The sequence below is a fragment of the Choloepus didactylus genome, chromosome 22 (genome assembly GCF_015220235.1).
Source record: "Choloepus didactylus isolate mChoDid1 chromosome 22, mChoDid1.pri, whole genome shotgun sequence".
In the NCBI taxonomy this organism is placed as follows: Eukaryota; Metazoa; Chordata; class Mammalia; order Pilosa; family Megalonychidae; genus Choloepus; species Choloepus didactylus.
In genome coordinates, this window is record NC_051328.1 from 38,794,200 (window position 1) to 38,816,564 (window position 22,365).

Consider the following 22,365-nt stretch of genomic DNA (forward strand, 5'->3'; position numbering starts at 1 on the left):
GTCAAAACAATTTGGCTCCCAGAACTGTACCTGTGAAAGAACAGCCCCCATCCCTCCTCATTCAGCTTCTTTCCACTTTTCATGCTTGTTCTAAAATTTTTCCAGCACCCCTTTTGCAGAAGGGAAACAGCACGTCCAGGTTTGCTGAGGTGTGATAGACAAATTAGTTTCCATCTCTGCTCCTCACCTGCAAGGCATCAAGATTTAAGCTGTGATTAATGATTTGCAAGCCAATTAATCAGCCCTTGCTTTTGAAACCTCATTTCCCACATCGCTTCTCTTTGAACACAAGAGCTTTTTGACATCACCTTACTGTCTCTAGGTTCACTTTCTTACTAATTGAAATTCCAAGATATTTCTTCTTCTTGTCAGCTTATTGGTATGACTTGTTGATAAAATATTTGCAAACAGACTACTATTCACCTGTAGTGTGTCGGAGGTAAGTACCAAAACAATACTTTATGCTTCCAGCTCAAAGGAATGTGCTAATGATAGCTCGTGAAATTCTCTATCCATGGGATGGCCGATTTTTCATTTATTGATTTATTTTCACCCCACCTACTTGCAACAAATATTTGAGATGTATTACAAAAAAAAAAAAACAACACAGGTGCAACCAGGCTGCAAGCAATTGATTTATGTGTTCCTTTAGAAAACATTTTTTTTTAAAGTCATATTAGTTGTGGGCAAGGGATGGGAAGGATGAAATTGGAGTGTTTTTCAGTAGAGGAGATGGGACAGGGCGAACGGAGGCTCTGGAGTCAAACCCCACCAGCCCACCCTCACCCCCCCACCCACCCCCACTTATTAGCTGAGGTGCACTGGTTATCTGGTTATCATGTTGTTTAGAGTAGATGGGACTACAAGAACAAATATGCACAAAAACATGAAATGGCTTGATCTCAGGAGAAGTTGATTTCTCATTCGATAGCTGTTTGGGGTGAGTAGCTCCATATGATGACTTGGGGACCCAACCTCCGTCCCCCTCCTGGCTCCAGCCTCCGCTCAGGTCTTCTTGTGGTTGTCTGCACTGAGGGGGACAGAGGGAGAAAGGAGAGGGTGGGGAGAGGAGACAGAGCTGTTCTCTTAACCTCCCAGCCCGAGCACACCTCCCTTCTCACATTCTGTAGGAGAGAAGCCCGTCTCGGCCACAGCTAACTGCCAGGAAGGCTGAGGGGGGAGCTTAGCAGCTGCCAGGCCATCACCCCATCACCCTCCAATGTGCTACTCATTATGAAGTAAGGTGACGTGTGCAAGTGCCCAGTGCAATACCAGGCATTTGGCCAGAGCTCCTTATGTGGTCTTTGCCATGTTTATTCAAAATTGTGACCATCCTCGTCTGCTCTGCTTGCAGTTTCAAGCCACAGTGGAGGAAGGAGCCGTGGGAGTGATCGTCAACTTAACCGTTGAAGACAAGGACGACCCCACCACGGGCGCGTGGCGGGCCTCCTACACCATCATCAACGGGAACCCAGCGCAGAGCTTTGAAGTGCACACCAACCCTCAAACCAACGAGGGCATGCTGTCCGTAGTCAAGGTAAGGGTGCTCTCGGCCGCCTTCCCCCGAGGGGCTCGCAGGATCACCGGGTCACGCATAAGTCAGCCCCGTTCCCTTCCTTCCAGTCGAAAAGGGCTCTCGACTCACGGGGGCACTTGTATCCTCAGCAGCACAAACCAGCAGCCTGTGAAAAAGGCCTAGACAATTCAAACTTCGGAGTAATTTTAAGGAAACCAAGCTTAGTTTTTAAATGAATTTCTCCACGATTTGATAATGAATTATCTAGAGATAGGTAACAACGGGATATCTGTTTTTCAAAGATCTGTGCTCAAAATACAGAATATTACATTTCTTCTTAAGCTCTCTCAGCAGTCACAGATAGTTTCTTAAAAATAGGTGATGATTATACACCCAAAGTAATCCTTGCTGTGAACCTTCTGTGAGCTGACCAGAACCCTGACCTTCTCTCTGGCGATATGTGGGACGAGGAGCAAATGGAACGAGGCATGTGAAACCCTTGGCACATGGCTGTGCTCCGGAACTCGTAAGTGGGAGAGCTGGTGGCACTCAACTTTGTTACTGCTGGTGGCCTCAGTATCCGAGAAGAAGGATGCAGTCCCGTCCCTCTTGGAAGTGCTAGGGAGGAGTTTCTAGCAGGGACCAGGACAGTCATCAGAACACACTTATTTTTCTGGATGAAGTCATTTGCCTCAAAATCTGGGAGTAACAGCATTTCTAAGAGGTAATAGTACTGCCTACTGCCTGTCTGCGCTTGGCCAAGATGCTTTCATATGTTTTCTGTCCCTGTGTTTCCTCTTCTGTAAAATGAGGATGATAGAGAGTAATCTACTTTGTAGGTTTGTTGTGAGAATTTGATGAGCTAATGTATAAAACACTAGCAACAGTGACTGGGAGTAAGAGTCTGTATCAGTCTCTTCCTGCTGCTGTAACAAATTAACACAAATTCACTGGCTTAGAACAACAGGAATTTATCTCACAATTCTACAGTTCCAAAGGCCCATATGGGTCTCAGCCAACTAAACCCATGGTGTCTGCTGGGCCGGTTCCTTCTGGAGGCTTAGGGGAGAGTCCATTTCCTTATCTTTTCCAGCCTTTCAAGGTGGCCCCTACTCTTTGTCTTATGGCTGCCTCCTCCACCTTCAGAGCTGGCAACAGAGTGTCATCAAATATCTCTACAACATTGACCCTCTGCCTCCACTGTCACATCTCTTCTCTGGCTCTGACCTTCCTGCCTCCCTCTTTTAAGGACACTCGCAATTATTTTGAGCTCATCTGGATAAACCAGGATTGTCCCCCATCTCAAGGTCACATCTGCGAAGTCCCTTTTGCCATGTAAGGTAACATGTCAGCAGGTTCCAAGGATTAGGACATGTTCATCTTTGAGGGCCCTTATTCTGCCTAACACAGAGCCGTATAAACAAACTGCTCCAAAAAAGTTCCAAAACACCCTTGGGGGAAGTACCTGGAGCCACAGGAAATGGCAGATTTCAGAGCCCTTCCAGCTTCCCCGAGTGGATGATGGGATCTGAGTTTGTCCCAAGCCCTGTCCTTTGCAGGACCTCATCTGGCTAAGAAAAGCAGTTTCTGTGACTTCCCAATTCTTCTTCTCTAATGAAACAGGCAATGTCAAAGTTGCTAGGAGACCCTGCTGCTAACCCCTGCATTCATCACTGCAGTTGCAGAGCTGTGAAAGCCGTAAAACAACACAGCCACTCGCTGGCCCCTGTGGTTACCCTGTATCTGCAAAAGCTGTTGGGCATTTTTCCAAGCCTGCCACTTGAACACAAAACTTGGGTAAATATACCACCCCACTGTGAATCTTGGAGGAGCTCAGTTCTCCCCAGTGCATACTCATTACGATGGGGGGAAAATAAAATACTAGCCAAACGAGACTGGCAGAAGGAGCCATTCCCCCACCACCACGTTCCTGCCTTGGCCACAGTGCCATGGTTCTCTATATAAGAATCTCCTGGAGTGCTGGCAAGAATTCAGGTTCCTGGGCCCACTCCAGACGTGCTGAGCCAGAATATGTGGGGCAGGCTCCCGGGGTGATCCTGCTGCTCAGGGTGATAGCTTGCGTGGAGAACCTGCCTTAGAGGAGGGAGTCCCCAGCAGCATGCCTGCTCTCTCTGCAAATTCCTGGGAAGGGAGTGCCCACAGGGTGCGGACAGCACTGGGCTGCAGCGTTATGAGCGAGTGGACCTACGGCAGATGTCCCCTATCCCTCTGGCTGCGTGCCACATCAATCCTTTGGAGGGGCCTTGAGCTCCCCCTGCTTCTTAGCCCCTGAGTCAGAGCCCCAGAGGCAGGCCTGGCCAAGGTCCCTGGTGCTCTCCATTTTGCCAACAAATCAGTTTATCCACTAGGAATGCTTTTAGCTGCAAGTAACAGAACTCCAGACTGAGAGTGGATTAAATAATAAAGAAATCTCTATAACTAACAAAGGAGACTGTTCCAGAATCAGCAGTTCCGGGTGTCAGAGAGCCAGCAGTAGGCTCCTCAGATGATGCTTTGGGATATTTCCTCGTGGATATAAAATGGCTGCCAAAGCCCCAGGCATCATGTCCTCCCACTGCCATGACCCAAAGCAGGAAGCAAGGAGGCAGCCAGACAGGTGAGAGAGAATGCTGCTTGTGTGCCCTTCTCCTTTTAACAGGGAAGAAAAATCTTTCCTCTGGGTCCCCCAGCAGACTTTCCATGGTGCTTCTTTGGCCTAATGACTCAGGTTTGAAACCCTCAGCTGCTGGAAAGGCTCAGAAAGTGCAAATCTGGCTTTTTTTGTCCGAACAAGCAGAACCCTGGCTCCCAACAGGATCAGATCCTAATAGTTCTGGCAAATGAGTACCTGTGCCTGTTCCATCTTTAACAACTTCTGGTCAGGAATGCCCTTAGTTGCTTTGGAAACCAACTCCGAAACTGTCAAAAAGTTATTCTTTCAGCTGAAAATAATCCAGCCTGCATTTTCTCCTCTTCCTTGGAGGAGAAGGAAACAGAAAGCCTCCTTGATCCGAGTACCTTCCAGAGGCTTAAAAATCGCTATCAAATCTCATCTGCATCTTCCGTCTTCTCAGCAGCACGTCCCAGGTTCTTTATCTTTTCCAGGTGCATCGGCAGCTCCGGCCTGTCTGTCTCCAGGGCGATGGGCTGCTCCCCCTCTTGACACTTGATAAAATGTTAACTGCATGGAATCCCTGCAGCTTCTGTCAGCAGCGTTTCCAATTTCCACCCTTCCCTGACACAGACACCCAGAACCAGACAAAGCACATTAACAAGGTCGTGTGCCCGACATGATGGTGGGCTCTTAATCCGAAGTGCGACCCGGGGCAGGCCTCGGAAGGGACTGGGAACGGAGACCCACGCTTCACGGTCCCCACGGGCCGGGGCCTCGCGCAGCTGGAATTGTGACGTCTGCATCATGCAAACGGAAGGAAACGACAGAGAGGTGCTGCTCCCCAGAAAAGGGCAGGCTCGCCCCCCAGCTCCCCTACTTCTTCCTCTGGCGTTGGCCATGCCCTCGTTCCCCAGAAGCCAGCATCCCACCCGGAAGCGTCAGCCTGGCACGGCCTTGAAGAACCAGGCCTGGAGGCACCGTCCCTTCAGCTCTTTTGCTCTCCGTCTCGCCAGCTTCCTGTTATGGATAACTTACCCTGGGCCCCGCTCGGTGTGAAACGCTCGCCATGCATCATCTCACCTGATCTTTGCAACAGCTCTTCACACTAGGATTTCATCGATGGGAAACAAAGCTCCGGGACATGAAGTGACTTTCCCACAGCCCCGTGGTTGTTAAGCATCAGGGCTTAGCCCCACCCTCTGTTTGGGGAGCACAGGGTCCTCCTGGCCACTGAAGCCACGCAGCTCCCCAGCCACCACCACCCCACCCCACCCCCTGCCAGGGCATTAGCGGTGATTCCTGGTCAGCATCACCTGTGCAAATGCCACCCATGTAGAAGCAGTAGGTTTCATCAGTGCAGATTTTCATCAGACTCCCTGAATGAAATCTCAGCTCTGTGCCATTTGTTAGCTGTGTGACTTTGGCCAAGTCACTTAACCTCTCTGAGCCTTTCCATAGCTATAAAATAGGGATAAAAATACCTAACCATTGTGGGGGTGAGGTGAGGATTGGGTGAGATGCTGCATGCAGGGCACTGCTAGCTCATGGTGGATACATGACAGGTGACAGATAATGACACGGGGAATAGTGAAGGGTGTAGCGAGGATTCAGTGTATATTGTAAGATGTTTGTGTATTTGGGTGTGAGTGAGTGAGTATATACGTGAGTTTATGAGTGTGTGTGTGATGTGTTTGTGTGTATGTTTGTGTGTGCATGTGAGTGTGTATCGGTGTGGTTGTGTGACTATGTGTGAGTGTGATTCTGTATGAGTTACGTATGTGTGTGTAAGTGTGTGAAGGTGAGTTTGTGTGGGAGTGTGTGTGACAGAGTGTATGTGTGTGATTGTGGAATGCCTGTGTATGTGAATTTGTTAGAGTATTTGTGTGTGGGCTTGAGCAAGTGTGTGTGCATGTGTGTGTGAGTGTGTGAATCCCTGTATGTGTGAGCAAGTGTGAGTGTATACGTATGTGTGAGTGTGTGCATATCTCTGCATGTGTGAGTGTGAGTGTGTATGTATGCACGCATGTGTGGAAGCTCTGGGTGTCCCACCGCGTCTGCATACCAGGGCGTCCTCAGCCCCGGCTGCCCACCTCCCTGCAGAATCGCCCTCAGCAGAACGGGCCCCGGCCAGGGAGGTTCCTCCCGGCCCTGGGGAGAGCCCACCCCGCAGCCAGCGCCTGACTGCAGGAGGTGCCCAGCCCTGCCCGGGGCTGAGACTAACAATTCTGTGCTGCGGTTCAGATCCCAGAGCTCCCCACCGCACAGGGCTAAGTGCAGACTCCGCTGTAGACCCCAGCCTTGCTTGGCTCCTTCCCCTGCTCCCCTGCACCCTCTCTGAGCGCACCCCCAGTAGAGCACAAGCACGTAAATCCCAGCCTCCCTGCTTCTGGGGAGCCAACCTGAGATCCTTGTACACACGCTCACAGCACTCACATTCACACACACACATCTGACACATCAATGCACGCATTGTTTGCTGTGTATCACGTTTCTGGGAGCTGGCATAAAAGAAGTCGTCTGTGTCACCCAGCTTTGCCTGCCAGCTCTGGGTTTCAGTCCTGTTCTGAGTTGCCACATCCCAGCTAGGCAGATGTCCCTGTCCCCTCAGTTTCCTAACTGGGATGGAAAACTGCTTCCCAAGCAGGGCAGCTCCCTGGCCCTCGTTGGAAACCTGTTTTACCGTGGTGGCATATTATGGTGTCACTTGGGATTGGTAGAGGTCTGTCATTAGAATCTGTGGGAAGCATGATGGAGAGGTAACGTATTCTTGTGTTACGGGGAAAGACCAAAATACAGCTGGGAAGCTGCTAGGACCCAAGAGCTCTGCAGCTGCTAACTCTGAAAATCCTAAAACTGGCCCTTCAGGGAGCTGGTCTGGGGGGGAAGGGCAGCCCAGTTACGTCAGTGTCAGCATTTCCAGTGTGTGAGTGTGCATGTGTCCACATGTGTGTGTGGGTTGTGCATTACATGTGTGTACACACCATGTGCACGCATGTGTGCAGAGTGTGTGTGCATATCCCTAGCATATGGTAAGCCCTGTATCAGTCAGTGTTAGCTGTAATTCTCATGAACAAATGTGATTTGCCTAATAAAATGTAGTTTGCCTAACGCCATGCTGGCACCACTGGTCAGATTCCAAATTCAAACACTTGCCCCACACGGCTCTTTCCCAGCTCCAGCATTCCCCTCTCCATTGCCACTTTCCCCAATCTGCTTGCAACCCATCCTGTCGTTGACTTATTTTCAGTGGTGTTTATAAATCAACTCCCCTCGTGCACTTCAGTCTTGCCCTTCTAGCAAGAAAATTCATCATGGCCTAGGTCTAATCAGTTAGCAACTTGTTTTTCCTAATAGCATTAGGAGACTATCTTTTGAAATAAAAAGCTTCCCACAAGCAGCATGAGCCCCACTCTGGGAGGCGGCAACCCTGACTTTACCTTGAGCCTCTCTCTCATGGTTTGGAAAAAGAGAGAACAGTTGAAAGTCACACAGGCCGTTCTGTCCAGCACAGCAAGGCCACCATGTTGACCGTATTTGTGACACGGCTGCCTTAGCGTCATCTCATTTAGTCTGCCAGGCAGCCCGGGGAGGTGAGTCTAGCACCCCCCTTTGCAAAGTCAGCCTCCTGGGGGCTGCTCCTTGGCACTGGAGACAGGACAGTCCGTCCCTCCGTGAGTCTGTCCTGGGCCAGCCGTGTCACCGGCATTCCCGTCCTCTGCCCAGTGAAGGCAGCAGAGCCCTCAGCTCATGGTGACAATTGAAAGCGTCCCCCAGCCCCACATTTTCACATGCCCTCAGGCGGGGAAGGTCCCGGGGACTTGGCCCTGGTCCTCTCCTCCTCTCCAATCCTTTTCCCTACGAAAGAATGTCAGACCTGGGGAAGAATTGCTGCACATTTTTGAGAGACATAGAGACCCAAACTCCTGGACTTCATGGCAAGTGAGGGAGAAACGTTAACAGTGACACTTAGCCCTTCCTTTCCCATTTCATCTGCCACGAGTGCAGGCAGGGCTGTCGCGAGGGTAAGGGGGCTTGAGCTCAGGCTTCAGGGCCCTCCCTTGCCAGGGACAAGCAAGGGGGTTGTTAAAGCAGGGAGCCTTTCTTTGTCAGCAATGCCAGGAAGTTACCCAAAAGATCCCGAAACAGAGGGAATGTGCCGGGATGTGTTTCTCATTCTAAAAATATTACCACGTTCACTCCTCACTTTGTATTTGTGTGTTTTGTATTTGATTTTTAAAGAGGGCCCCCAAATGGCATAGGGCTCAGCCCCTCAAGCCCCAGGGCCACCGCTCAGTGTCCACCACTGTTTGTGGAATGTCCGAGGGACTTGGTACAGAAAACCTGCCCGAGTCAACCGAGGCTCCCACGTGTCTGCCTTCCCGTCCTGAGCCCCCATCTCTCTGCGTTTCAGCCTCTGGACTACGAGATCTCCGCCTTTCACACCCTGCTGATCAAGGTGGAGAACGAGGACCCTCTGGTCCCCGACGTCTCCTACGGCCCCAGTTCCACGGCGACGGTGCACATCACCGTCCTGGATGTCAACGAGGGCCCCGTCTTCTACCCGGACCCCATGATGGTGACCAGGCGGGAGAACATCTCCGCGGGCAGCGTGTTGTTGACGGTGAACGCCACGGACCCCGACTCCCTGCAGCACCAAACCATCAGGTGAGGGGCGGCTCCGGCCAGGGGCAGGCAGGGGCGGGGAGGGGCTGCTTGGCTTCTCCGGTCGCAGCAGCCGGTTGTCAGGAGCAAAATGCCGTGACCTGGAACACGTGAGTGATCAAGGTGAACGGGAAGAATGCGTCACACTGAGGGGTTTATAGCTTACGGGGACGGGGCTCCTCAGGTAAGGACAGGGTCCCGACACGTGCTGAGCAGCAAACAAGCTCGGGAGGAGAGAGAGTTCGGGGCTGCATCCTAAACTGTCAGCCGGGTGTGCTGGCGCCCAGGAGAGACCCCAAGGGAAACAGAGAGCTGACTCCATCCCTGGCCTCCTGGAGCTCGGAAACTTGACCTACTTTATCTGAGCCACGCTTTATGAGAAAAGTGTTGGTTAACCCCATTGACAGATAGGGAATATTACAAATTCAGAGTGTTTCGGTAATTTTCTTAGGGCCAGCCAGCTTGTTAGCACAGGAATCAGGGCGGAAACTGGAGGCAAGTCCACTCTCTCTGCCAAGTGCCGTTGCCTCCGAGCTGCCAGAACGGAGAAGGGTTGAAGTGCTGTCCAGTATTTAGAGACAGGCCATTTGGGTTGGGGTTTGAGCCTGATGAATGGCAGGCAAAGAAAAGAATCTCCAAACATGTCTGCCTTCATTTTGTAAAATCCTTCTAATGCTTGAAATGAGGATATTTGCAAAATGAGGTCTTTACTTAGAGAGCCTCTGATGCTACCAAATACGAGATGTCCTTACTGTGTGGTTCACAATAAACTTAAATCCACGTGCAGGTCCAGATGCACACCTGTGTGTGCATACAAAAGTTATCTGTCATCTCTTCCACAATCTAATCTTCTCATTGGAGGTACAAATAATCAAGTATCAGACACCCTTATAATAAATGCATCCTATTTTCCTGATTCGAAGCACCTGAAAATGTAGCAGAGCCTCTGTGTCAGCCACTTTACTGTGAAGCAAGCTTTGCAGAGACGAGTGCAAGTTATTTTCCATCTCAAAAGTAGTTTTATTTTTACAACAAAAACTTTCTGAAATGCCAGATAAACTAGATAAAATATGAAGTAATACCAAATCCTGTAATACTGTGAATCTGAAATAGTCATCCTTTTTTTCTCCTTTATTTCTTTTTTCTGCTTATCATATGGCAAAGGAAACGTGCAATTTAAACATCAAAGAGAGATTTCCTTAAGTACTTAGATGGGAAAAACTGTAGCTTAACAGACTATAAGGTAGTTGTACAAATTTAGGATGTCTTTAGGGGAGCTTAACTGTAATTTTGTCTTCTAAAATAGAAGGTGGAAAAGGTGACTCCTCGGGGAGAATGAAATGAATTAAAATGGGGTTGGTATCGCCGATCCCGGGACTCTGCTGTCACTGCTGTAATTTGTGATGCCGCCAGGCATGGAAGAGCTAATGGAATTGGATGGAGCGGGTGAGGGCATCTGGGACCCAGAGCCAGGAGTCCCACTAAAGTGGGACAGATGGTGAGAGAAGTGGGTCGGTCTGAGGTTCTTTGATTAAGACCAGCTCTGGCTGACTGAAGCAAAAGAGAAATTTTACTGAAAGATTCTAAAGGTAGTGTGTGGAATTGAAGGACATCTGAAGAACCAGGCTGAGCTAGGACAGGAACTGGGGCATCACTGGGGCTCTTGGGAACACCCATTGAAGGGCTGGCACTTCAGGGTTTCAGGGAGAATAACCCCCCTCCAACCATTTTCCACTCCTGTGTCACCCTGCCAAGGTTGGCATTCCCAGGGCCAAGTCTGCCTTGCTGAGCCTTGAGTGACAGTCAGCCAAGAGGCAGTTACCCGATAAGGCTGCCCACCACAGTCGATTGAGAAGGGGAGAAGGAAATCCCCTTCTATCCCCTATGGTGACCTGAAGTTAAGAGAGCAAACGGACGGGATTCCGGCCTGGGGAGGGAGATGATTGGCAAGAGCCAAGACCTGGAGGGACATTGAGGCCAGTATTGGAGCCATGGAGCACAAGGACCAACCTACTGGAACCAGGAAGGAGGAGAGTTGGTCCCAAGACAGAAGAAATATCCCAGGTTCCAAGTGGGTCAAACTGGCAGCCAGGCTGGCCCTGGTGCCTGAGAGTTTGGCTCGAACTCCTGAAATCTCCTCTTGGGGACAAATTTGGTCCTGAAGACAGAGGTAGAAGTGAGCCTGCAGGGTGGGGGTCAGGGTGGGAGCATGTCACAGAGAGACAAGGAGAAAAGGAGAAGTTCAGAGAAAGCGATTTGTAAACTACTGGGCAGGTGAGACTGACGGCTGAAGGCAAGAATGTGGAAGGTTCTGAGAGCTTCACGTTTAAGTCTGGCCATCCCAGGTGGGTTAGTCAGGGCCTTGGACCCGAAGGACCCACGTGTGGGCTCAGGTAATGGGACAGTCCCTGGGCACTCGGCCATCCGGCCGGCAGAATGCGCGTCCTCGGGCTGTTGGCCTCGCCCTTGCCATGTTCGCTGCCTCTGAAGTGGGAGGAGGGACACCAGCCGCATCAGTCCCCCTCCCTTCCGGCAGAAAGACATATATGTCCTCTGTCCCAATTAGCAGTTCCAGCCAAGTCTCAGATTTGAGCCTCAGTGACTCAGCACTTGCATCTCTGAAACCCATTTTGAGGCCAGTTCTTTCGACCGTGAGGACTCAGAGGGGTGGGTCCCCAAAAAAGCTCCAGAAGGCTCTTCCCAGGAGATGAGAATGGCTGCTGAGTCGTCCAGAACAACAAAGGGCCACCGTGCCCCAGTTCAGCGTCAAGCAACCCCTCAGAAAATAGGGCTGAAGCATTTCTCTGCGGCTGAGCTGCCTGAGAGTTCCAAGGTTTGCAAATTGGTTGAGCTGGGAAATGTCTTGACAACTCCCTTCCTAACCTCGAAACAAAGTAAATGTGTTTATATGTGGGTCCAGGGTGTATATATGCATAGCCCACATTTCACTCTCTGGCTTGATTCCCAAAACACATTCTTTCCTGCTGGGAACCAGAGCCCCCAGGTAATGCCCCTTTCCCAGCCTCACCAGCTGGAGCTGGAGCCCCCCCACCCCCCCACCCCCCCCACCCACAAGCTGGTTCTGTGCTCGTGGCAGGGATTATATCACAGGCAGGTTGTGCTCTTGTCGAGGGAACTCTGGGGAGAAAAGGCGTATTAATTATTTGCAGGCTTCGATCCTGGACTCTGGGAAGTGCCATCGCCAGGGGCTGTGTGACACGGGGTGAGCAGGGCTGCAGCGGGGACTGGGCTGGGAGACAGTTTCCTAATAATCTGCGCTCGGCTCCCCCTGGGATTCTCAGGCTGTCGCGCTAAACTCGCGAGTTGCAGTGGTGGTGGAATGATTCTTCGGGGAGCAGGCACTGAGAGGAGAAACTTAATACTAGGAAACTCATTTTTATTGCGCACAGAGAGCTCTGGGTTTAGCTGATTCAGGCACACGCAAAAAGAGGCTGCCCCGGCCATCTGCCCCTAAAAGTCTTCATTCCCCGGAACAGCACTTCACTGGGCTCCTGCTCCTGCAAATTACTGGGCATGTCTTTGTCTGTGTCTGAGTCTGTCTGTCTGGGGGTTTGTCTGTGAATCTGGGTGTCTTTATCTGTGTGTCCCTATTTGGGTCTGTTTCTCTCTGTCTATTCCTTGCTCTCTCCAAGCCCCTTCCCTCCCTCTCCCCCTCCCCTTCTCCCTCCCCCTGCGTCTCTCCCTCCCCCTCACAGCTCCCTCCCCCGTGTCCACCCCTCTGTGAACTCTTTTCTTCTCTTTGTCTGGATTCTTCTCCCTCTCTGCCTTTCTCCCCTTCCATCCCCCATTTACATTCATTCTCTCTTCCCTCTTCTATACCCTCCCCCTATTCCCCACCCCCTCTATATAAATCTGTTTCCATCTCCATCTTATTCCAAGGCTCCCGGTCTCAGCTCTAGGGCCTCCGTCTTGCCTGAGTGCTTGGGTGGACCCCAAAGCCACAGAGCGCCCGGGGAGCCGTCCGCTGGGCCAGGATGGCGAGAGCCCGTTTCGGATGCCACCGCCTCCTTCTGCAGACACGCTGCCCCCTCCTGCCGTCGGCTCCTTCCCTGGTCAACACGGGCACATTACCCCCGCCCCCAACCCCCCCAACTTGGGGACGGACCCCTCAGCTCATTCTAACCGCTGCCCCTGGCCCCTGTGCCATCTTCCCCCTTCCCGATGGAGGCGTCCGGGGCCCAGCTCTGCTCCGCCGCCCTCGTTCCACCCCTTTTATCTCCCCGGGGACACTCACACCACGACGGGCGCCTTCATCTCCTGAAGCCTCTAGCTCCAAAGGAAGGAGGTGTCCAGGCTTCAGAGTGGAAATTCTCCCTGAAACGCCTGGGTTATTAAGACTTGTTAAAATGTCTCTAGCACTGTGCTCTTCACCAAATCAAAACAGACAGCAGTGCCGCGGCAACGGATGAAATTCTCCTTTTTAATGATGTGTATGGTCTGATCCTTATTATAAAGTTAAGGTAGTTCATGGAGGAAACTTTTGAGAGAGCAGTTAAGAATAAAGAAGAAAATAAAAATCCATAATCTTCCTACCGAGAGAACCCTCCTTTCAACAATTTGATTATTTCCCTTTCAGTCAGATGTGGGAGCATGTCTCCCTCATATTGTTGCAAAAATTGTCTCACACTGTCCATCTTGTTTAGGAACCTGCCATTTTCACTTTCTACTGTATGGTGACCAGCTCTCCATGTCAAGGAGTGGCCATTATTTTTAATGGCTGAATAGTATTCTCTTAGTCTGTTACCCAAATATGCTCAGTTTATTCGCTTATTCTCTTATCATTGAATATTTAGGTTGTTCCCAGCTATTTGCAATCATTTTGAAAAGTCAGTGGGTATGCATGTAGCTAAATCGTTTCATCTGACGCTAATTTTCTGAGGAAAAACCCTACACATAGGAATGCTTTGAGCAAAAGTATTTATATTATTAATGTGTTTAGTCATATGGAGAATTCTATATTTTTAATATCTAGGTCAAATTCTTGTTTTCCCTTTTGATTTCTAAATCAGACGTCATGTGAGAAAGTCCTTCTCTGTCCCAAAGTCTTGTAAATATTAACAGTTCCTAAAACAAAGTTGCTTCCCACACTCGCCTTTCCACCTACAGTGATGACAGACTTGCTTCAGCTTCTAGGCACAGGAGATGGGACTCGGGCATCTCCTGACGACATTTTAGTTTCCCAGCAAGGCGCAGACTCGTGCAACTGAACTTGTTGGCTAATTATCATCAGAAAGAGCATCTCAAGGATAATTTGGCTAAAATGGGAATGACTGCATTTGTTAAACATTCACCACCAGTGAGATGAATAATGTCGACTAACCCTCGCATCGGAGCTGTTGATTTGGTTGCTTTGGGGATGCAGCCAGCAGCTGAATCAGCCAGCCTGGCCTGAGAGGACTTATTTCATTCCACTACCAATCAGGGGATTTCCATCGAGGCAACCAACTAGCAATTCCTATTCTGAGCATTTTTCAAACAGAACTCATCTTGTCCAGAATCTGTAGTAAACAATTCTGCAGCGGAGATTTTGGCCTACACATTGAATACATAAGAGATGTGTTGAGGAAAAATATTATCCCTACCCATGCGAAATTACCTATCACTGCTCAACATTTTTTTTTTTTTTGAAAGGGTCATCCACCCAGGGAGTAGTAAGAAAGTGTGTCAAGCACTGTTATCTGTGAGGATTAAGTTTGACTGAATATAACCATAAAATTCAAAATGATGGTGGCTCAAAGAAAATAGAAGTTTATTTTTTTTCTCAAATAAAATAAGTTTAGAGAAGGCAGAGGAGTCCAGGGAAGTATGGTGGTTCAGTAAGCTGTGAGGTACCCTTGCTCCTTTCAGCTCACCTGTTCTACCACCCCTAGGCTGGTGCCCTCTTCCTCATGGTGTGTGAGGGCTGCTAGTGCCCCTGTCTTTGTATCGCCATTCCAGACAGCAGGGTGGGAGAAAGGGGAAGAAGGTTACCACCTATATTTTAAGGAGACTTCCTGGAAGGCAAACACGTTTCTGCTTAAATCTCATTGGCCAGAAATTAGTAACAGAGCCACACCTAGCTGCAAGGGATACTGAGAAATGTGGCATTTGGTCAGATTTTTAAACTGAGTTTCTTTACTATGGAGGAAAGGAAGAGTGGATATTGTGAGGGAATCAGCAGTTTCTGCCATGGGCACTTTTGTAAAGAGAGGGAGAGGAAGGAGAAGAGAAGGAGAGGAAGGGGGTTGTGATGGTTATTTTTATGTGTCAACCTGTCAAGACTATAGTACCCAGTTATTCAATTAATTATTTGGTAGTTGTCCTTAATATCTTAAGTAAAGGAGATTATCTTTGAGAATCTAGGTGGGACTCAGCCAAGCACTTGAAAGATTGTAAGAGCAAAATTGAGGTCTCCCTAAGAAAGAGGAAATTCTGCTTCAAGACTGTGGCATCAGCTCCTGCCTGAGAATTTCCAGCTTGCCACTGGCCTGCCCTGCATATTTTAGACTTGCCAGTCCCTGCAGTCACACAGATTCCTTATATGTGTGTATATAAAAACACATACATGCACATGCAAGGGGCAAGGGAGGAAGAAAATAAATTGTTTCCTTGGAAAGTAAGAACTAGTGGTCCCCAACCTGGAAGAAAGAGCCAGTTGACGCAAATTGCTTATTCCCAAGCATCATTACTGTCTTACTTGCCAACAGATTGCTGATTTCCCCAGAAACCCTGCGATTCCCAAGCCTTTGTGAAGGTCTTTGCCTCCTGGGAATCAGGTGCCAGACCAAGCTAGACAGAGATTTCCACAGGCCCCTGGAGATGTACGGCTGGAGAGTGATGATAAAATTACTAGTATTCACTAAGGTCTTATTTAGTTCTCACAACCCTCCTGCCAGTGAGAAAGTATCAGCCTCTCTTTTTACTGATGGGGAAAGCAAAGCCTCTCTGAGCCTTGGTTTATGGAAGGAAAGCAGGCAAGTGGGATGTACAGAGGACGTGTTAATATCGAGAATGAGGTCTCCTGGAACGTTCACCACTGCTAGGCTTACTCCTGTTTACCCCTTAGCTCTTGGTTTAAGCCTCTACTCCACAAAAGGGACTCCCTGACATTTAGACTCCCTGCCAGGAGTTTCCCAAACACCCCTTAGAATAACCCTCATCTGGCTTTACTGTCATACCTGCCTGCCTTGGCCACCTTTCCCACTAGACTTCAGGCTCTGGGAGGGTCACCACGATGTTCTTCTCCCTTCCTTATGGACCACCAGGCCCTCCTCAGTATCATTTAATTAATTAAGCACCAGCTTTCCCAATTTTCCAAGGCCCATGAAAATGCCAAGGACCCGAACACATAATCCATTGACTCTAAAATTTTAATTGAAATAAAAAAAATCAAATGTGCATACCCTCATGACAACTTTAGCTTGTTAAATTTAATATTTGCAGAGCTATCCTTTCATTTGCAAACAATTTTTAGATCTCACCTTGTAAGTGTTTGTGAGTATGAACCTGAGAAATCGTAGCCGATTATGAATGAAAATATGCCCTGCAGCCAAATTACGTCAAAAGCAAAGGTACAAAAAGCATTTTGGAAAATTTTACAGGAAAAAAAAATTCATTTGCAACATGTAGGTGTTTCAGCATGTTTGATATGATTGGGGAGAGGCCACCATAAGAAAATTCTTAGGACCAAAATTCTTGAAGGTCTTAAAACAGTCCAAGCCCAACACCGTGCTTGCCACTTGGCAAGTATTCAGTAAATATATGAGAAATGGATTCATGGCAGCTGGGCAGGGTTGCCTGCATGCAAACATTTTTGTGCATAAGTAGACCTAGATTGTTATTACTCTTTAAAAAAATATTTTCCAACAATGACTCGTCTCTACCAGGCATGAAAACCTTTGCACATGGCCTTGTTTCTAGACCATTCCAGGAGGGGTGGCCACGTTGAGCCGAGGGAAACCTTAGCAGGGCATACGGATGTCTCATTGAACTTCACAGGTCCATGAAAGTTACATTAAAGAGCCATTTTTGTCAGCCGCCGCTTCTTCTAAAACCTTGATCCAAATTGAGCCTATTCTTCAAACACAGACTATCTGAATCAGATCCAAATTAGATACTCATCTCTTTGAAACTACAACCTGCTTTTCCCTGATTTCTTTGAGGCTCTGAACTTTTTTAGACATTTCACTTCTCCCCCTCCTTTGCACTTTATGCTTCTTAGGTCTGTGATAGAATCCATTCAGGGGCTCAAAGGGGTAAAGAAGGCAAGATGGAACGATGAGATTGAGCCCCAACGTATTTGTTAAAATGACCAATTTCAGTTTTTGCCAGCCTTCCTGGATTCATCAAGTCCTTTTCTTTAACACATTGTTTAATCTAATATTAGTGCTGATTCAAAGGAAATCACAAAAAGAGGAAATCTAGTGAAAATCATTTGCTCTGGGACATTTTGTTCTGTATCTTCCAAGACCTTTGGAAGAAGAAGGGAAAAAATCAATTCTCTTGGAAAGGCAAATTTTTGTCCTCACTGGCATTCTCAGAAACATGGGATTGTAAATGTATAGACGTGCTATTTATTGAGAGGAAAAAGGAGGGTTTTCAAACTCCTTGATCAGAACTTGGTAATTTCAAAACCAGATTTAAGAGTTTAATTTGAAGTGACTCCCACCTTTAAATTTTAATCAGAAGTTAAAGACCAAATAATAACATTTCTACCTAGGGAAATTAAGAGAAGAGCCTCTGTCTACTAAAATATGTTATTAGCACTTGATCTTAATTAAATGTGGTTACTGACCTCCATAACATGGTTTGGGATGAGGTTGTTTTGGTTTTTGTAATGAGTTAAGATATTTCTTTCTCAAATCAACAAACACAGACCTTTAAATGTGGTATCTTGTAATTTTTAATTAAAATGATGTTCTTCCATTTGGAGTTTATGGGGGCAATATATTTTATTGCCTATTGTGCTGTGAAAATTTTAATTATTTATGTAAATATATCAGCTCAACTCACTCTTATTTTTAACAGTCAGATTTTCTGTTATGAAGACAACAGTGGGAAACAAGGTCTGTCTAATAAATTAAACAACTGAATTTTTAAAGGTTTACCACCTTCTGTGGCCAAAAATAGAGTTCTGGCTTTTAGAATGATCCAGAGATAGGAGACTTTCTTTATTAACGTCAATTAGAAGTGTTAGATTTGGTTGATATGAAACAACTGACCATTTGGATAAACAGTGGAGAGCTTATTTTACAAATCAACCACCTCTTTAAAATGTCAGTAGTGTTATTCTAAATTTGCCATGGGCCAGACTTGCATTGTTGAAAACATGGTTTCGAACTGGGTGTATTTGAATATAATTATGATGGTCCTTCTTATAACTGGAAATTAATTCCAAGAACCACCATAAAAAATATTGACAAAGGTTAATTTTGTTTTCCTTGCCCAATATTTTCTAAGCTGTTAAATCTATTTGGCTTTTTTTTTTAATTTTAATAAAGACATTTGAAATAAATGAGGATTGCTATAGAAACTACATCTATACCAGTGATTTAGAAAACCACATATTTCAATTCTGCAACAGAAGTCAGTTGGATACAGAGTTGATTTGTTTCATGATGTCAGTTTGTTGTGAAGCACCAGCCCCAGTCAGCCCAAGAACACATGTTCAGCTCTCACGGAGGCCTTAGATCAGCATTCGTGCTATCACGGGTAATGAAAGTGCAGGCAGTGAGTCGTGTAACTAATTCAAGAAATGTGTTCCATCATCTGCACCCATCTGCTTCCAAATCAATCTCAAAGCTTGTCTTTTCAAGTCAAGAGACTTTCAACCACAGCTTAACATATGTTTAATTGGGGTTTTCCTTATATATTCTAATAGTGTTGGTGGGAATCTCTTATAGCACCAGACCTGACATAACTAGCTTTAAACAAGTCCTGGATCCCTGTGTGAGGGTGGCTTACATGAAATGGGGGTCTCTGGTTTTGTTCTGGGACCACAGTTGATTAGCCCATCTCTTCATTCATTCAGTCATTCAACAAACATTTAACTAGCACCTGCAGGAGGCAGGGTGCCCTAGAGGTATTAGGGATACATCAGTGATGAAAACCATTAAAAGTATCTGTCATCATGGAGATGATATTCCAGCAGAGAAGAGAGGAAACAAACAAGACAAATAAAATAAATAGCATAGAACTTCCAGGTAAGAAGGCAGAGTAGGGAGTTCCAGGACATACTCTTTCTTCCGAAACAGCTAGTAAACAGTCAGGAGCTGTCTGAAACAGCTGTTCTGGGGCTTGGAGGCCAGAATAACACTGTACAGCATCTGGGGAAGAGCAGGAGAAAAAGGCTGAGAAACTACAGTAAAGAGCTGTGGGTAGCTCGCTTCGTGGCAGCTGTTGGCACCCATCCCCCACTCCTGGGCAGGCCGCCTTGGGGTCCAGCCCCTGGCTGGCTGCTGCTGTCAGAAAGGGTCATGAAATACTCTTGCTCAAGAATGGGGGTGGGGTGTGACTGAACACTGATCATGGCTTCTCATTAGTGAATTCAGATGGCTGGGCCCAGCTCTGAGCTCCTATTTCAATCTGCCCCAAACAAAAGCTGCAGCAGCCACTGTTTCAACCCCAACCCCAACAGGGGTAGAGTGCATGGAGGTTTAAAGACACAGTGCCTCCTTAGGGCTGTGGGGAACAGTTTGCTAAACAGCACCATATGCTGGCCAGGCCAGGAAAGTGCAGCTTTGGGGAGCTGTCCGAAAGGCCCTTTGGCATCTTTCCTGACCCTCTCCCCAGGGCACTTTGGAGCCAGTCTGCACTCCCTTTCTGGGTCGCTGGCCCTGTTTAGGCTGGGAAATATTGACTTGGGAAAGTCCCCTCTGGGGTGACACTCATCCCAGAATTTTCCCTCTAGGCAAAAGCAACTAGGGACAATGAAAGAATGTTAAAAAGAAAAGGAGAAAAGAAAAAAACTATAGAGGCAAAACAAAAACAGATAGAACAGATCAAGATTCCTGGAGAAGTAACAGAGGAAAAGAAGCTTTTTCTTGGGGGTGAAACAATTGCACAAATTCTGCAGTCTTAAAAATTATACCGCATGTCCAGAGCAAGAATCAGATGAAGAAAAGCTGTAAAAATCTGATCAGTTAAACACGGGGCTATTCCAAAGGTCAAAAATAATTTGAACTGAGTGTCAAAGAAGAGCCCTAACACAAAGCCAGTCAACAATAAAGCCCTAAGCAAGAGAGAGAAACTGCCCTTCAGAGTAAACACATCATGATAATCAGATACATGATGTCAGCAAAAATTTACAACCCTAAGAAACATGAAGATATGGCCCAGTCAAAAGAAAAAATTAGAACTTCACAGACACAGAATTTGGGACAACTAATCAAAGATGTTCAAACAAATCTCCTCAATCAATTCAAGGAGATGAAGGAAAATAAGGCTAATGAGATAAACAACATTAAGAATACATTGTGTGAGCATAAAAAAGAATTTGAAAGTGTAAAATGAAACAACAGAAATTATGGGAACAAAAGGCAAATAGAAGAACTTAAAAATACAACATACTCCAAACAGAAGAAATCCTAATAGACCTACTCCAAGACACATACTAATGAGGATATCAAATGCCAAAGATGAAGAGAGAATCCTGAAGGCAGCATGAGAAAAGTGATTCATCATGTACAAGGGAATTGCAATAAGACTAAGAGCTGATTTCTCATCAAAAATCATGGAGGTGAGAAAGCAGTGGTATGACCTATTTAAGGTACTGTAAGAGAAAAACTGCCAGTCAAGAATTCTTTATCAGCAAAACTGTCCATCAAAAATGAGGGGGGTTTAAAATATTCACAGATAAACAATAAACTGAGAGAGTTTGTCAACAAGAGATCTGCTCTACAAGAAATACCAAAGAGGGTTCTGTTGGCTGAAAGGAAAAGGCAGGAGAGAGAAACTTCGAGTAGAGTGTAGAAATGAAGATTATCAGTAAGGGTAACTAAAAGGGTAAACAGAGGGATAAAAAAGATATGACATAGAAAAACCAAAGGATAAAATGGTTGAAGTAAGTACTGCCTTTATAAGTAGCAAACTCCCCAATCAAAATATGAAGATTGGCAGAATGGATTTTAAAAAGTACGCTCCAACTATATGCTGTCTACATATAGTTTGTCAGACAAAATAAACTTTAAATGCAAAAGCGGTACAAGAGACAAAGAAGGACACTAAATATTAATAAAAAGGGCAATCCACAAAGAAGAAACAATGATAAATATTTATGCACATAACCATGGTGCCTCAAAATACATGAGGCAATCACTGGCAAAATTGAAGGGGGAAGTAAACGTCTACAATAATAGCTGGAGATGTCAATATGACCCTGTCATCAATAGAGAGAACATCTAGACAGAGGATCAATAAAGAAAGAGAGAACTTGAATAACATGATAAATGAACTAGATCTAACAGACATATATAGAACATTGCATCCCACAACAGTCGGATATACATTCTTCTCAAGAGCTCGTGGATAATTCTCCAGGATAGACCACAAGTTGGGTCACAAAACCAGTCTCAATAATTTTAAAAGATTGAAATTATACAAAGCACTTTTTCTTTTTACAATAATGGAATGAAGCTGGAAATCAGTAACGGGGGAGAAAAGGAAAATTCACAAATATATGGAAGTTAAACAACACACTCTTAAACAATCAATGGCTCAAAGAATAAATTTTAAGAGAAGTCAGTAAATATCTTGAGACGAGTAGAAATTAGAACACAATGTATCAAAATATAAGGGATGCAATGAAGGCAGTGCTGAGAGGGAAATTTATAGCCCTAAATGCCTACATTTAAAAAGAAGAAAGAGCAAAAATCAAAGACCTGACAAGTACCTGGAGGAACTAGGAAAAAAATAGCCAAACAATCCCAAAGCAAGAAGAAGGAAAGAAATAACAAAAATGAGAGCAGAAATAAGTGAAATTGAGAATAAACAAAAAGTAGAGAGAATTAACAAAACCTTGGCAGTCTCATTTCCTACATGTTCACTTCATCCTCTCATCCCCTGAAGATAGAAGATGGTTCTTTGAGAAGATCAATAAAATTGACATACCTTCAGCTAGACTGACAAAGAAAAAGAAAGAGAAGATACAAATAAATAAAATCAGAAATGAGAGGGGGACATTTCTGCTGACCCCACAGAAATAAAAAGAATCATTAGGGGATACTATGAACAACTGTAAGCCAACAAATTGGACAACTTATATGAAATGGAAAAAGTTCTAGAAAAGCACAAACAACCTACACTGACTGTAGAAGAAATAAAAGACCTCAACAGACAAATTACAAGTAAAAAGATTGAATCTATCTTCAAAAACCTCCCAACAAAGAAAATCTCAGGACCAGATGGCATCACAGGTGAATTTTACCAAACATTCCAAGAAAAATTAATACCAATCCTGCTCAGACTCCTTAAAAAAAAAATTGAAGAGGAGGGAACATTACCTGACTCATTCTTTAAGGCCAACATCACCCTAATACCAAAGCCAGACAAAGACACTCCAAGAAAAGAAAATTAC

At 46.3% G+C, this 22,365-nt stretch overlaps 1 protein-coding gene across 3 annotated transcripts in view; it reads left to right on the plus strand.

Moving 5' to 3' along the window:
- CDH13 (cadherin 13) overlaps nucleotides 1-22,365 on the plus strand; it is a 1,126,984-nt gene that overhangs the window by 999,061 nt on the left and 105,558 nt on the right. For all 3 annotated transcript variants that reach the window (XM_037815675.1, XM_037815673.1, XM_037815674.1), the window contains exons 9-10: nucleotides 1,355-1,537; nucleotides 8,542-8,795. In XM_037815675.1, coding sequence (XP_037671603.1) covers nucleotides 1,355-1,537; nucleotides 8,542-8,795 — 437 coding nt within the window. The remainder of the gene's footprint in view (nucleotides 1-1,354; nucleotides 1,538-8,541; nucleotides 8,796-22,365) is intronic.